General features: G+C 38.5%; 1 protein-coding gene across 1 annotated transcript in view; it reads left to right on the forward strand.

The window, feature by feature from the left end:
* The first annotated feature begins 677 nt into the window (after positions 1 to 677).
* The window catches only part of efna3b (ephrin-A3b), a 67,443-nt gene continuing 50,463 nt past the window's right edge, over positions 678 to 17,657 (forward strand). Inside the window, exon 1 of the mRNA XM_077211220.1 lies at positions 678 to 1,720. Within this exon, the coding sequence (XP_077067335.1) occupies positions 1,614 to 1,720 (107 nt within the window). The 5' untranslated portion in view covers positions 678 to 1,613. The remainder of the gene's footprint in view (positions 1,721 to 17,657) is intronic.

Below are 17,657 nucleotides of genomic sequence, written 5' to 3' on the forward strand. Positions count from 1 at the left end.
TGAGAAATAGTAAAAAACAAAAAGAGGGAAAAGACAGAGGGATTCCCCAATGACACCTAATCTCTTCCTCTCTTTCTCACTGTCCTCTCTCCCTCTATTCCCTCCTTTTCTCCCAATAAATCATTTTGACTTCTGCTTAACCAACTCGTTCCCAGCAGACGGGAGGCAAACTGCAACTATCCCTGCCCTGCAACCCTCTCCTTCCTCTCGCTTTTTCTCATTCTTGGGGGAAAAAAACCCCCATAAAAAAATCAAATCATGACTATCACCAAGGCAATGTGTCTTAAGGCATCATGATATCAGTGTTCATGGGCTAATAATTATTACATAGCATTTTTTCTCTAAATTTTTTATTTTACAACTATTTCTGTATCTGTGCATTTGTCTATTCATTTTTAGCCTACTTAGATATGCTTTATATATATATATATATATATATATATATATATATATATATATATATAGCATCTATATCTATCTATATAGAGTCAAGCGAGACTGATTACTATATGAACATTAACATCAGCTCAACATCCTGTGTGTGTGGATGAGTAGATCCCATGAGTGAAGGACAGAGATAGAGATGAGCCAATCCATCAATCCATTCACCCTCCTAAGAGGATTTCCCATAATTATTCCATATTAGAAAAGACTTACACTGTCTGGAGAGTGAGAGAGAGAGCGCAGGTGTGGATAGAAGGATGTAGGATTGCGGATAATAGGATATAAAGCACTGCACTCTGACAGACAGTAAGAGGATTGTGGTGGTAATTAAAACTGCTCTAGGAACGGTACCCGTCGTAATTGTTTAGTTAGTATATATATAAAATAAAGTTTATCTCCTCCGTCGCGAGAGAAGCTGGCTGAAAGCATCTCTGAAAGTCGAGAGCTCACAGCTAGAGCCAACGGACGCGCGCTTTTGTCCTGGGCAGGAGGCGGAGCTGGTGACTGAACGAGCACAGCCTACCAAACAGCGCGCGCGCTGGTGTGTGTGTGTGTGTGTGAGAGAGAGAGAGAGAGAGAGAGAGAGAGAGAGAGAGAGAGAGCAGAGGATATGGCCAAAGAGAGCGAATAAAACGCGCTCGAGCACTTGTTCGTCACACAATTGTAAGTGTGAAACATCCCGCACCCGCGCGCAGGATTCTCCACGCGCATCCAACCAGAAACGATCTCAAGAGCAGTGTCAACTAAAGAGAATAGTTTTACAATTACGGAGCCTCGTTATCTCACGAGTTTCTCCAGCGCTGCAGAGTGGACATATCTCTCTCTTTCCCGCATTTAAACTCACACCACCCGGCTGCCTGCATCTCCCTGCTCCGTCCGCGGAGACCCATCAGCGCGCGAACAGTGGTGGTCTCCTATCGGACCATTGGATTGGGGTTGACGCCATGGGGACAGAGGGAGGGGGTCTTAGCCATGGATTTTGACTTTTTAAACACTTAATATAACATATAGATTGCGAAAACCCGTATCTAAGTAGTTGAGCGAGCTGCGCTTTAGGTCGCATCTCTTCCTCTTGTCCTTCTTTGCCGAACGGGATGGTTCCTGCGCAGAGTCGCGTGGGGTGAGAAGATATTGCAAGACTGGGAAGAAAAGCGAGTGATCGAGGGATTATGGCACTCTTCGCGCTCTGTCTTTTTATTCTGACGCTCACCTGCACGAACTTTGACCTCGTGACTGCAGCCAGGCACGCGGTACACTGGAACAGTTCAAACATATCGTAAGTAGCTTTTATCGTCCTTTTTTCCACTAATAAGTCCAAATTTATTACACAAAATAGATTTGGAACAGATATTTTTAAAAATGCTTAAAAATGTCTAAATCATTTTATTTAGGGGGGGGGGGGGGTACTTACTAATCCCTATTTATTGGGATTTCCCTTATGGGGCGTATCAGTAGATCAGGACAGGAGCTTTTTGGGATGTGTTTGTGTGTAATGTGAGTGTTTGTGCATCTCTTTGTATGACCATAATCAATCCAGGTGTTTATTTTGATAATATGCATTTGTTTTAAAAGGAGTGATTGATTGTATTAACAACTTGATCTTGAAAACAACTATATGTAGGTTAGGCAGATGTTTGTTTTATAGTAGTGCTTTGTAGTCCCTCAAATTGGTTCAAATTGTTACTCATCTGAGGTTTTTGTCTCATCTGCTTTTAACTAAAGCAATTGACACAAAGCAGCTTCACAGTTTTATGCCTCAAGCTTCGATGAGTGTCGAAGTCGGCCAGAAAACATGGAAACGATCACTTGAAACTCTAGATGTATGTACTGACATGACAAGAAGTGACTTCTGCCCCAAATATGAGTCTAGTACAGTTACATATCTGCTGTACATTATAGAAATATCTTAGGTTTGCACCTTTGTCCTCACAGAACCTCTTCCTCTCTCTCCTCCTTTTGTGTTTCTTTCCATCACTTCTCCGTTCAATCGCACTCCTGTATGTTTCTCTCAGGGAGTCTCCGTCTGCCCCCCCCCCCAGTGTATAGTCCCCAGTTTCTTTTCATTCCATCTGCTGTAATTAGCGGCACTTTTTCAAAATGACCTCAATATGCCTGCATTGTGACACCATTCAATCTCAGCATCTCTCACTGTCACACACACACTCTCTCTCAGTCTCTCTTGGTCTCACACTTCATTATTTGACTTTATATTAAAATTACTGAGGTGTTTAGGTCACAGTCTGACTGAACGGTAAATTAGAGCAACGGTGCAGATATAAATGGGTGTGTGTGTGTATTAGTTTGTCATCTGGCACTACTAGTTTTAAAACCTATGAAACGATGCAGGAATTGACCTAGTTTACAGGTACTGTTCACACTAATAAGTAGCTTGGGGCAGAATACAGATTTAGCCTAAATCAAAATCAAATTAAACACATGGACCTGCAGCAGCCCACCTGCCTGAGAGCCTCTTATTTACAGGTATTCCTATCTAAATCTCAATCACTCACTCACCCTTCACACATTTTACAGTGATTATATGAAAATCTGGAGCCTGTTTTAAGCCGGGCACACATTGTATGATTTTTATGGTCCTAAAATCGACGGACACCCCCTGGATATTATTTTGCCCCTCTTTGAGTTTCACCCCATGCAGTTTGGGCCTTTTACAAATATTATAATTCATATTTTATTCAAAGTACCATATCATTATATTGCCACTGTTTTGAATATGGACTTTTGACTGACTACGTAGTGTCTGTGTTCGTAGGATTAATTGATTGATGAATGTTATCAATTGATCCCAGTAGAGTCATGCAAATGCAAACATTTACAGTCTGAATAGTGATAAAGACTATTCAGAGGGTTTCAATCAGGGTGCTGGGACCCACTAGGGGGCCTCAGCAAACTTCCAAGAGGGCCGTAGGATTACTTATTCAAAAAAATATTATCAATATATAAAAATAGTATATATGTATATATATATATATATCACAAGTTCACACTCAAATAATCAGAATAAACGACTACGTATTTGGCGTTCTGTCCAAGAGGAGAGCTCTGAGCTTTAAGAATTTGGCCCAAACCCACAGTACTCCCCCACCACCACCCATATCCCTAGGCTGCAATAGTAACCAGCCGAGAGTGAGGAGGGATGCAGAAAACTGTCAAGGAACATTGGTGAGGCGGCTGTGTAGGTATACATATATTTATATATATAGGCCTTCTCTTGTGCTAATTGAATAGATCGTTTGAACGTGCGCCTACCGAACCTTGTTAATAAAACATTGTATATACCTTGAAAATTTTGTTGGAAAATGGAGGCCTTGAGTCAAAAGTACTGCCCCGTGTCATGAGAAATATTTAATGATCCCCAACATTATCCTCCGTGACCAAAATCATACGGTGTGAACGTATTGTATTTGACGTTAATCACAGCGAGATAAAATGTACAGACCTTTTTTTAAGAAACGTTTTGAATCTTGAATCGTTTTGAAAACCAAGAAAATTCATGGTAAATGTCCAAGGACAGACTTACCTATTGGTAACTGGAAGCAATAGTCAAAATATTTAATAAAACAACACGCAATAAGGGCCGTTTTCCACACAACAATATTGCGTGGGCCAGTTTATGCCTTAGGTGTTTAGCTCTACATTATATCTGTGCCTCCATGTGCTTTTAGCTTTACACTAGAGTTCTTACTGTGCAGAGAAATGAAAAGTGCCTCTTCCACCCAGTTTCACCATACAGAGAGAGCTGTCTAACTGCATTAGCATCGGTAGCAGCACGGGGCAGACATGCTACGTGATAAAACCAAATTAAACTGGATTATTTTCAAGGATTATTTTTAATATGACTTCTACAGCAAATGCTATTACATACTTTCGGCCCACTGCACAGTAGAAAGTGTGGACATTAAACCCATTTTACTATTAGCTACTGTTTTCCTCATTATTTTTTGTGTTCCAGGAAGTGTGTACTTTTTTTTTTTTTTTTTTTTTAAGTGTATGGGGAAATTAGCCTGTAAGCTAGCATTATGTGTAGACTTCCCTCTTTCTCAATTACTGCTCTGCAACACAGATGACACCCTGTTACCTCAGCTTGGCCTAGATATACAGCACATAGAAAGAGAGAGAGAGAGAGAGAGAGAGAGAGAGAGAGAGAGAGAGAGAGAGAGAGAGAGAGAGAGAGAGAGAGAGAGAGAGAGAGAGATTTAGAGCTGTGATATTTAAGCATTGTATTGCTGAATGTCAAACTATATACTCGCGTTATGTCTGCCTTTTATCTCAATAGTCAGAGCCTATATGTAGCACACCATGCTAATAGCGCTAATAGCTGTGGTCAGTGTGCTGAATTTGGGTCTACAGCCAGAGCTGCACAGTCACTCTGTCTCTCCTTGCCGTGGACTACACCGAACAAGCTAGTATTCTCTGGATAGTGTTTTGACTCGGGGGTGTGATACAGAGCGTGTGTGTGAGTGTTCTACAACTAAACGTCTTTGTTTTCTAACAGAGCACGTTTGGTGTAAACAGTAAGCGAGGTGCCGTCGGCTATGAGGTAAAAAACGAAAACAAAGCAACCAGTCCACTGCCTCCTCATTCATCTTCTTAGAGAGTTATAGCTGAGAGTGTACCTTCAGCTCACGTACACACACACACACACACACACACACACACACACACACACACACACACACACACACACACACACACACACACACACACACACACACACACACACACACACACACACACACACACACACTGACAATTACTGAGCATGGAGTGGGCAGTGATCCTAACGGCCCTACACTCTCGCTTCAGTGATGCGTGTCCCGGGAAAAAAACACTGAACTTTCTCAGATGCATAATTAGAAAACTGAGTTAAATAAATGCATGGTTTTCCGTGGCAAAGACACATCTGCTGACGAAAGGATTACAGTTACATGAGGGAACACTGTGGTATGTAATGGAGAAAAAGCACTGTAAAAACATGTGTTATGTTAGTAGAGGTGAAGTGTGTGTGTGTGTGGAATCCAGGGGCGAACATCTCCGCTCTGTTAGAGCACAATTACAGAACGCGAGTAGAAAACACCAGCCTGGACTGAACAGAAAGTCTCTAATACGACTGCTGGAAAGCATTAAAACTACAAATCAGTGTTGGGTGAAACTGTGGGACCTATCAAATTTTTTTTTTTGCTAACATCTAACTCAACTGTTATTCAAGTCCAAAATATGATTGAAAAAGTAATGATTGAATCAACCTTAGCACATTAGGCTTTTTTGAATGACATTTTTAAGGGTTAAACCAGGTAGAATATAGCTAAGGTAACTTAGCATTATTACTTTTTGCAGTGCTTTATTGTCAGGAATTATGTAACATCATTGTGGGAATATTGTACAATGAATTTGCTGTATGGGGGGGTGGTTGTATATAGGTCGACGATGTTTACACTCGTTTTTGTCTTTGTCAGTCTTTTTGTCTTCAAACCTTTACTGCTTCTTCAGCCATTCAGGTACTGATTCTCTCATTGTCTCCGCTGCTAAAGCTCGATAATAATTGTGTACCCTTGTCTAACTTTCATTCTTCGCAACACCAAACTACACCAAACCACTCTAGCGTATCAACTGAAGCGTCACCCAATAAGCTGAGGAGGATTCTCTCAGATGCTTAGTAACACAGCGGGTCACGTCATTTCAACATGGTGAACATGCGACTGACCCACACATAATTAAAACAGTTTTTGTAGAAAACTAGTATGATGTACATTCATGTGGGTGAGTGTACACCATTCAGATGACTAGCTCTTCACAAAAAAATATTTATTTCTAAATGTGTGAAACTTTAGAAATAAGCACCTTTAATAGACCTTTAATGTTTTTTGTGATGTATTTATTTATATGTAAATCTATATAGAAAGTAATCATGAATGTATTCAGGAATACACTTCAGGCGAACGTGATATCTGCTTTTGAACATCTATTTACCGCTAGGTAAAAATGCATGGTCTGACTAGCGTGTACATTTTTTAGGTACTAAAATATTTGAAGATCTTGTTTAAATACACGTTTATACCGGTGAGCCGAAACATTATAACTAGTCACACAAGAAGCAAATATTGTTGATCATCTCCTTACAAGGCCACATATTAAGGTCTGGGTAGATTAGATGGTAAGCAAACAATCAGTTCTTGTAATCTTCGTGTTGGATTCAGGAGAAATGGGAAGGAATTAAGATCTAAGCGACTTTGACAAGGGCCAAATTGTTGTGGAAAGGCGACTGAGTCAGTGTATCTGACAGTGGTGGTGAGTGGTGGCAGTGGTGAGAATTTACCAACAGTGGTCCGATGAAGGACAAACCGGTGACAGGGTGCTGGGCGCCCATGGCTCATCGATGCACAAGGGCAACGAAGGATATCCTGTATAATCCGAGCCAAAAGGTGAACTGTGGCACAAGTAACAAAATTTAAATGATAGTAGCTACAGACCAATCAGAGTGCCTATGATGACCCTTGTCCACCGTCGAAAGCACCTGCGCATGCGAGAGTTGGAACTGGACCTTGGAGCAGTGGAAGAAGGTCGTCTGGTCCAACGAGTCCCGTTTTCTTTTACATCACGTGAATGGCAGTGTATAGGCACCAATATACTCACGGCAAAGTCCTTTTTCGTTCTTCGTTTTGGGGTAAAACAAAGTTCGAAAAACCTGAGCAGCGATATACTGTTATCAAACATCTGATGACACCCACACTCCTGAGAGTGACAGTTTCCTCTCTTTTCCTTCCTTTCCTCACTTTCCTCTCGATAACAAAATAAACGCATCAAAATTGAGAAAAAAGCATTTTTTTAATAAAGCATAAGAAAAGCATTTGATCATAGCAATGTGGATTTGTTTGCACAAAAAATTCTGCAATTCAGCACTCTTGTAAAGTCACGTTTTTTTATATAGCACTTTATAAAATAGATTGCTTAATCAAGTTGCTTTACCGTATTAAGCATTAAAAACAGTGTCATTGTCTCGTTTCATCAGAAGTACAACTTCATTTTCTACTATAAAGCAGCTCCTCCAGTGTGTTCATGTTTTCATTCACGGACATCTGATCGCAACGGACTCGAGAGGAGAAATGAACTGGGAAAAGATGTCTGCATGAAAGAAGGCGGAGCCTCCACGCACACCTATTACGTAATCGCCACGGACCAATGGTAGAACAAAGGGGTTTACCAGCCGAAGCAAACTTTTCCAGAAAATTTGCTTTGGCAAGCTGTTTCAAACTCCCAAGACGAACTCCAAAAGAAAGCCAAAAGCGTTTTGGCTTGATTTTGTTTGAAATGACATCACATCAGTTAGATCTTCGATTTCGCTTGAAGTATATCAGGGCCTTAAGTGTGTGCTGTTGCCTGAGGCAGTAATGGCACCAGGATGCACTGTGGGACAATGCACTATGCAGGATAATGCACCCTGCCACACTGAACTCATTGTCCAGGAATGGTTTGAGGAACATCATGAAGAGTTCAAGGTGTTTCCTTGGAATGGGCTCTAAATTTCCCTGGTCTCAATCCAACTAAGCATCTGTGGGATGTACTGGACCAATGAGTTCGATCCACGGTGGCTCCACCTCGCAACCTACTGGACTTGAAGGATCTTCTGCTACTTCTTGGTGCCAGATACCACAGGACACCTTCAGGGGTCTTGTAGAGTCCTTGCCTTGGCGGATCGGCACTGTTTGGGCAGCACCCAGTGACCAACAGCATATTATGCAGGTGATCATGATGTTTTGGCTCATCAGTGTATACAAGTAATATGTACATTTAACTTTTTTGTATGGCTTCCTTGCTTTAGGGGTTCAAGTGGGTTCAGATCCCTGTAATCCTTTCAGAAATTGCACAATAAGATGCTTCTAATAGTCCTGTTACTCAACTTCCTGCAGTGAAGTGAGGTTGGATTGCTGTCCAGACACTAAAACTAGAAAAGGTGTATTGTTTCCGCTTTGTTTAATACATGTTTTAGTTTAATAAGCGTGAGAATGAGTTTTCTCTGCTTAATAATAATACATTTTAAAGCTGCAATAGTAAACTTTGACCTTATGAATATATGCCACCTATAAGTGAAAGTTTACGAACATGTGCCCTCACCCTGCACCTTGAAGATTTCATCTTAAGATTTAATTAATCACAAAATAATTGTAGTTATTTCCTTTGTTTTAAAAATGTTATATTTATTGTAAAATAATAATACGCTTTTGGCAAGGGGTTAAGATGTTTGAAAGCATTCTATTATTTGATTAAAAAAAGTAAAAACGGTATAGTTTATATTATTAAAATTTAAAATAACAGTTTTCTATTTGAATATAATTTTAAAATGTAATTTATTCCTTTGATGACAAAGCTGAATTTTCAGCATCATTACTCCAGTCTTCAGTGTCACACGATCCTTCAGAAATCATTCTAAAATGTTGATTTGCTGCTCAAGAAACATTTCTTATTATTATCAATGTCAAGTCAGTTATCCTGTTTATTTTTTTTTTGAAACCATGATATAGTTTTTCCTCAGGATTCTTTGACGAATAGAATATTCAAAAGAACAACATTTATGTGAAATAGAAATAAATTATAAATGCCTTTTACTGTCACTTTTGATAAATTTGTTGCATCTTTGCTAAAGTAGAATACATTTCTTTCAAAAACAAAAAAATCATACTGGCCCCAAACTTTTGAAAGGTAGTATGTAAGACTAAAAAACTCTATAGCAGATTATTGGATGTGCAGGTCATTGCATAGCTTGCATTGTGTGTGTGTGTGTGTCTGTGTGTGTGTGCGCGCGCAAGAGAGAGCATAGGTGTGTCCAGGTGTTGTGCAAATGGCTGTCACACTTACAGGTTGGTTCAGGTGAGGTGAGCTGATTTCACGCTGTGCGCAGGTTAAAATCTTGAGGATAAGCAGCCAACTTGCTTATTTCCTGTATTGTCATTAGCAATGCATAAACAAGAGATTTGATTGGCAGGTGGATGAAAAGACTGAACAGCAAAGCTCATAAATCAGATAACAGTCTGAGGTTTGCATATGCAAATTGCTCGGTGCATATTCATGAGTAAACGGAGAGATCTATCTAAGTGACAGAGAAGACCTGGTTCTCGTTCATCAACTTTGCGTTATCATTGAGTGGAAGCTGGTCTGTGGATGTGTGCGCCTGATGTGCTTTATGATGTTTGTGTCTATGTGAAGAGCAGCAGTCTTAATTAATAACGCCAGTTCAACTGAGGTTGATGAATGAGGCAGTTGTGCATAACCACATCCACTTATCACACCAATCACTTCTGTTTATTTATTCTTCGTCACGGTGAGGGTTGCAATGAATGCAGGGGATGCCATGTAAGAAGATGTTCCAGGCTCTTTCTTTTCTATAGTTATTCATAATCGCACTATTTATTCATTTAATGTTTTTAATACTCTCCTCACCTTCTGTGGCTACGCCTCCCTTTGTTTCGTTCATCTCCTCTTTTTAATTCTTATGAGTACCATTTCTTTCTTTATTACCCATCTCCAAACTGTGTGACACTCTCCAAGAGCATGATGGGAGCAGTGATCCCAGCAGTCTTGGCACACTGTAATAATCAAATAAATAATTGTTGTGCTTATGAGCATTTTGGAGTTAGTTCCATCATGTTTTTGGATGCAATGATATATATTTAAAAATGTTGGCAGATACAGAGTAATGATAATTATTGTTGGGTTATGGTCAATAACTAATAAATGGTCAGTATTAAAATTCTATACTATTTTGTTTAAAATGAAAATGAAAGTGTAAAAATGCAAATTGACGGTGTAAAATGCTACAAGTGAATTTTTGCATCACAACATCATAATGTATAGTATGAAAAATGTATATATTTTTGCTAAAGATTACATTTAACAGTGTTAATAAATTATTTTGTACATACATTGTTTTTAAAGACTAACTTTAAGTGAGCATTAAAGTGAGCAAAAACATACCAGGAATGCGCAATTATTTAATTCAGTATTGGCCAATACATATATACTACAGTATATTGCCTGATAATGATAGATGATAAATTTCTCTCAGCCGATGACTAATTCATATTTTGTGAATCCCTAGTTCCAGGTATAGTATCATACATAAAGGTAGCTACTTTGACTTAAATGCTAGTTCATCAAGCAAGATTACACATCTATTTAAACGAATATTTGAATATTTATGAAAAAAGCCTATTTGTGACCATTTAAGAGCATTAGACTGCCGTGCACAAGCTCAGTAAGGTTCAGGCTTGGTATGGAGGAGCAGGTCAAGAGTACCTTATTTTACAACAATAATAATTAAAACATTTATTTGAAAAAATATAATTATAATGTTGCCTATAGTCTATAATAATATAGACAGACAGTTTTACTCACTAAGAGTCTTACACACGACACGATGTACAGTTAGCTTGTGCTGTGCATTCATTTGAACAGCAATTATGGGAGAGGCTTGATGCAGTGCAGGAGATGCAGACTTAGTAAAAAAATGTTGTCTGCTGAGCCATTAGAAAAATGTTCTTGACCCTTTAGAAACTTTTATTAATGCTATCACACAACAAATCTGCTTCACATGTAAAATGAAATATAAAGTCTTTATTATTACTAATATAAATACTACTTAGAAAATTGTGAAATAATTTAACCCTTTCACACGTAAGTTTAAAATATTCTAACTGACCCCCCAGCGTGAGTTTTTCAAGGCGACCGTTATTTAGAACTTGTCACTTTAATGTTTCCATGGTGACGCGTCATTGCTTGTCACGTGACACAGCGCAACCACAACACAGCGCTGAATGAATGATGATCTGCTTTTATGTCATTTTCCCTTTTTTATTAAAAATATTCACAAATGTGTTAGCTATAGCATGAAACAATGATATTCCGATTGTCAAATATGTGCAAGTGGATGTGTTTTGTTCTTTAAACACCTTTATAACGATCGCGTTAGTTGAGCTGTATGCGCGATGGGCGGCGCCATGTTAGTTTGTTTCACAGTTGAGAGAATGGGATCTGTTGGATTTACAACACGTCAATTCCTCAACTTCTCACGAAATACATGAAAGTAAGTGGCCGGTGAACTGGGAGAAGAATAGGGTCAAATGTAAAGCTACTTACATAATGTGTATCTGATGATGAATAAAACGTGTCGTCTTATTATAATGTAAAGGATTATTATTGCCGCTTCCATAGACATCAGTGTGTAATTTACAAACTCAAAATCATTGTTTTGCTAGTACTTGTGTGTATTTAAATATCTGAAACCTAAAATAAACATTATGTGTTTGAAAACACTCAATAGTTGTGATATATGACAGCACTGAGTGCGTCCTTCTCTGGCTCAGCGCCAGCAAACGCGCGAAAGCGCATTTGAATTTAGCAGTTGATCACGTGATGCACTGACCGTTCTAATCACACCGGTGTGATCGTACGCTCCAGGGACCAGTCAAGACTGATCACACCGGTGTGATCGTACGCTCCAGGGACCAGTCAAGACTGATCACAACGGTGTGATACGTGCGAAAGGGATAAATACTTGGGAATCATGTAAAAAAAAAAATTTTCAATACATATTTCATTTATTTATTATGAATTGTATGTCATTTTGGTCGTTTGGCTTTTTTCTTTAGAAAGGTCCAGAAATTCATCAAGTTTTTTTGCAAGGTGTGTGATGTTCTTTTTTTAATGTGATGTCATTACATTGGTGAATTGCTGAGCATGGTTTCGAGTATCGATATATTTGCCCTCTCCAATGAACACAAGAATGTGCAGTTATTAATCAGGCAACTTAATCCTAAATCAAATCTGCAAATCCGTTCGAAGAACCAAATTAGTTAACCAAGTTACCACGATTAGAAGATTAAGCATGTCAAATAATCTCAGATGTATTAAGCGAGCTACGAAGAATAGACCCCAGGATGTTTGTTCAGGTAGCCTAACTAAAAAAATTCTACGAATTTTAATATTGAACAATTTTGCTGATTTGTTAAGGGTTGGTGATCACAGCATGCTGTTCGGTATTAACAAATTTTAATTTTCTGTTGTCTCATCCTGTGCCCATGACATTTTTAGTTTTCTCAACTTTTTATTTTTGACAGTGCAGCGGTAGGAGGGGGTCTGTTTCGTACTTCAGGGAGGATGTTAATGCAGATGGAAATGATGTGTATTTCGAGCCTCTTCGAATCTCCAATTATTCACTTCAAAAGCAGGCCAGATTTGACACACCTTTCATTACTACAACTCATGATGATGAACCGAACAACACCGGCTCTCGCCTCACACCTCTGTGTTTTATTATAACCAAATTATTTACATAGAAACACCATCTCTTGTGGTCTCGTCATCCCTCTTTTTGTGAAATGGCCATGATTCAGTCCTTATCTGAAAGTTGGTTTTCTAAATGTATGGCCATTTCTAATCTGTAATGCCTCAAAGAGTAGAACAGGGCTCATGTCTCCCCTTTGCCGGCAAATTTCCTTCAGTACATCTTGAGAAAAAACAAATTCGTTCTTTACTTAGTGGTAAAAGTAAGTTTGAAATACCATTTAAGTGACGGACATCCCTATGCTGCCCACAAAAATGACAGTGGGGAGAAACGTCCAATCACATTACTTTATTCAATTATATTGTTTTAAACAAGCAGTTTTCCAGTATTAAACACTAAAAAAAGTGTCAGTGTCGCTATCAGTTAGAATTAAAATTTCTGTTTCTACAATAAAGCAGCTGTCCTGTGTGTTCATGTTTTTACTTGCGTCTGACCTCGACGGACTGAACAACTGAAAATGAACCGGAGAAGATTTCCATGTCAAAGAAGTTCCAAAGTGTTTACCAGCCGGAGCAAACTTTTCCAGAAAGTTTGCTTTGGTAGGATGTTTCAAGCTACTAAAATAAACTCTAAAGTAACAAACTTTATTTTGGCCTGATTTTGTTCGAAATTACGTCACACCAGTTTGTTCTTCGATTTCGCTTAAAGTGTAGCTGGCAGATGTCTTAACCCCCTTCAAAACCAGCAAACAATTATTTTAGGCTGGTTTAAGCAGCTTCTTTTTTTTTCAGCTGAGAAAGACATTAAGTGTGCTTCAGATCACACACACAGACATAAACATGCATATACACACTAATAAACGAGTTTGTATGGTTGTCTGTGTGGTCCCTCTGAGTGTATGTGTGTGGTCTCTTTATCTCTGTGTGTGTGTGTGTGTGTGTGTGTGTGTGTGTGTGTGTGTGTGTGTGTGTCCTTTGAAGAAGGGGAAGTGAGCAGTGTAAATGTCTGTGATTTTAACATGAAGAGCCCTGACTCCCGTTCATTTAAATCCAGCAGGCTGATGGAGGTGAATCGCTCAATGGAAGAGTCATCTCATCTTAATGAATAGAGGGAAAAAAAGAGCATTTGAAGTCTTTCATTCTGTCCATCTCTCTCTGATTCTCCTGTTACTCTGCTCTTTCGAGCTCTGGCACACAGAACAACAGCTATCTTGCACACAGACAGGCTTCAAAGGCTTTAAACGCACACACATATATAGTGAAATGCTGCCTGGGACTTGTGTACACGGTGATATATAGACATATGACAGCAGGATATATCCCTGTCTGTGTGTGTTCTGTAAAATTGGGTGGTTTGGAGGCTTTCTGCCCTCTTTACACATCAGCAAAAGACAACTGGCTCATGTGATCCATTTGAACATGCAAGTGCACAAGTAGGAGATCGAGTTGCACTAATCTAGACAGACAAGCTAATTCAGAAAGTATTGCATATGCAAATGTAAACGTGAAGAGGTTGAAAAGCAGAGGCTTTCAAACAGGTTATAATCACAGTTACTGCTGCTTCATGTTAGTTTAGTGTAACCGACACGTGATCAGGGTTTTTAGCAGTGGTTAAATGACACTTTCATTTTATTTCTTGTCAACACATGAGGTTAAAGGGTGGTAGTGTTCAGAGGTTTAGACCTGCATTAACAGTGCCTTAGGTGAAGTGTGTAATTGTTTTGTTTTTGGATGTTAAAATACTTCCTCGCAGTTTAATATGCAGAGACGACATAAGTAAGTAAGCCATTTGTTGGTTGATTCTCACAAAAAGTGTAAACACTGTGGCTCTGTGGGGCTTTCAAAACTTTGTTTGTTTGAGAATCCTGATCAGGCTGGCATAGCAACACTGACTCAACTGAGTTTAGGGGTGTGTTTAGCTGACCAATGGTAGATTGAACGAGGGTTTAGGGAAACCAGTTTGAAAACAGTCATTGGTTGAATCTGGAATAACTAGTAGTATATTTCTGAAATTTAAAGACATATCAGAAATGCTAAGAAATAGAATTCAGCTACACTCAAAATATTTTTTGTGAGGTAAAATTAAATGGTTATTTATTTGAATATTATTTAATATGCTTGAATCAAACTACAATAACATAGGTATTTTTTGTGTCAGTTCATGTATAGAAATAGCTCCTTACTGCTAAGAATGAGTGTGCAAACTCTAATTCTTATTTAAGAAAATGAAAGAAAAAAATCACTGCTGCTGCTTCCCATGACACAGTTTTTCCATATTCCCCTTTGCATAGGTCTATAACATAATTTTTAATGGAGATTTGTGATCGCTTAGCTTTTATATAAGTGTTTGTGTGTTTACGTGCATTTGCGTCTCTCTCTCTCTCTCTCTCTCTCTCTCTCTCTCTCTCTCTCTCTCTCTCTCTCTCTCTCTCTCTCTCTCTCCTTGTGTGTGTGTGTGTGTGTGTGTGTGTAGAATGGGGCTTTTAATGGGGATTTTTGGCCATTATAGCCATCATTAGCCAGGCCACGAGTGCGCCCTGTTCACCATAATCATGAACATAATTAGAGAATTAGCGAAAGTTGGTTTGTGTGTGTGTGTGTTTTTTGAGTGTGTGTGTGTGCACATCATGGATTTTAATGGAAAGATTTTAAATGGACAAGCTAAATTATGACCTTGTATAATGGCCTTTTTTATCAGCCAAAGTCAGACTGTGCTTCAGGATTGGGTCTCTGTCACACTGATGAGTGTACGTTTTTTTGTGTGTGCATGTGTTTTTGTGTCTAATTCAAGATTGTGTCTGTGTATTGCAATTTGTTTAAGGCTGTCAATAGTTTGACGTTTTAATCTAATTATGTGCATATGTCAGTTAATAAATCAAATAGTTGGATGTTCAACTACTAATATTTTGCTGAAAAAAGCCCCCCAAAAAAGATGTTAGATTATTAAAGAATATTTTTAAAATGTATCAACGTTTGCCTCTAGAAGTAGCTGACTGCAGATTCACAAAAACATGGTAATGGTAAAAATTAGGGTAATTAATCACTCAAAATTAATTGCTTAAATTAACAGGCCTAGATTTTTTTTCTCCAAAATCCCTCTCCTTGCATTTAAATCAATTTACCTTTTGAAGCATTCTGTCTGACTGCCCTTAATTTCTGTAACACTCAGTATCTCCTCCACGCTCATGTAATCCATAAAATACAGAATGTACAACAGATTCTGTGAAATAAACGTGTGTGTTTGTGTGTGTGTGTGTGTGTGTGTGTATGTGTGTGTGTTTGTGTGTGCATAAGTCTTTACTTCAAAATCCTCTCTTGCCTGTATGTGGTTGCACAGAATATCAATGCCCTACTGCAGGTCCCACTGTCTGAGTGTGTGTGGGGAAGAGTAGTTGTTAGCATTGCAGGCTTATGTTAATAAATGCATTTTCACAGCAGTTAACAGAATTCTGTGTCACATCCCGGGAGAAAGACAGAGAAAGGAAAGGAGATGTCTAGAAAAGAAGAATTGAATAGAACACAGGTAGGTATTTATAAAGAGGAAGATGGTGGTGGGGGTGGGGGTGATGTGAGGGCTTTTTTCTTCTTCCACTCGGGGTTTACTCACACGTGCGCACACACACATGGTAATACAGACTCATTTTTTTGCAATGAACGGTAGCAAGAGAGTGCACAAATGATTTTTGTGGTTTGTCAGGGGTGTAAAACATACTGATAATTTGATTCTAAGTTTAAGTACGGGTAAAAAAAAAATGTTACATTTATTTTGCCAAAAACGTGGTTTTAAATTAATTTTAATTCTGTGCTGACGTATGAGTTTCACGTTTTTGTCAGCAACACACAGAGGTGTAAAGTGTTATTGTAGTACTTCATTGCACTATACATAACTATACAACTTACTATATACTTTAATAATATTGTGAGGAATTTGTGCTTTGATTAAAAGTACGACTACAAGTCATACAGTACAGTAAAAGTACAATGTAAATTTCAAAGGATTTGTTACTAATTACATTTTGATTAAAGTGTGGGTAGTGTGTCAGTTTTACTCAATTAAAAGTCAAATATCTAGTCAATACTTTTAATTGTACTAGTAGAAATTGAACGTTTCTCAAGGCCCATTCACACCAAGAACAATAACTATATAACTAACGATAATATTAGAGTCCACACCATATTTTGTCGTCTGCTGCTTTAAACGTGTAGTCTGCTGCTTTAAATGCTTGAGCTCTTGGATGGATTCTGATTGGCTGTCACTGTTTTTATCATTCATCAGTTGATGAAAAAAAGTTCTGACAGTAATTCCAACAATAACGTTTTGGTGTGGACTGTGCTATTCTTTCATATTTAGAATGATTATTTTGGAACTATACCGTTATAGTTATCGTCCTTGGAGCGAACAAACCTTTAACTGTCGAAATTGACCAAGAAACAACCTTTTCCCCTCATTTAAGTAAATTTGATTGCAAAAACTGTCCAAAGCAACCTGTTTTATTAAAAGATTTTCAATGTTCTGTCTTTGAAAGGCTAGGATACACCAGATGTTAAGCTAAAAAAAATTCTGAAACCCTGTTCAACTTTAAATTCAGCAGCGACGTGTACTGTATATAAACAACTTTATTCAAATAATTTTGTATATGCTTGTGTCCAAAACACCTTCAGTGACATAACTTAAACATCAAATTATACTTTCCTATTGACATTCATTTTACTTTACATAAAACAACCAATGAAATCCATTGCAGTGTAATATCATTTGTTACAGTGGCTTAATAAAGTAGTTCTCTTTCATCATCTCGTGTTCGAGATCCATCTATGGGAAGGGCATCAGTACCTGACCTCTGCAGAAGCATCCAATTGCACCAAGTCTGGCTAGACAGACAGAAGCGCGCAGCCAATGCGCTATGGTAAGGCCCCGC

This window comes from Siphateles boraxobius, unplaced genomic scaffold (assembly GCF_051911475.1).
Source record: "Siphateles boraxobius isolate OS27281-9 unplaced genomic scaffold, OSU_SipBor_1 12, whole genome shotgun sequence".
NCBI classification, from domain to species: Eukaryota; Metazoa; Chordata; class Actinopteri; order Cypriniformes; family Leuciscidae; genus Siphateles; species Siphateles boraxobius.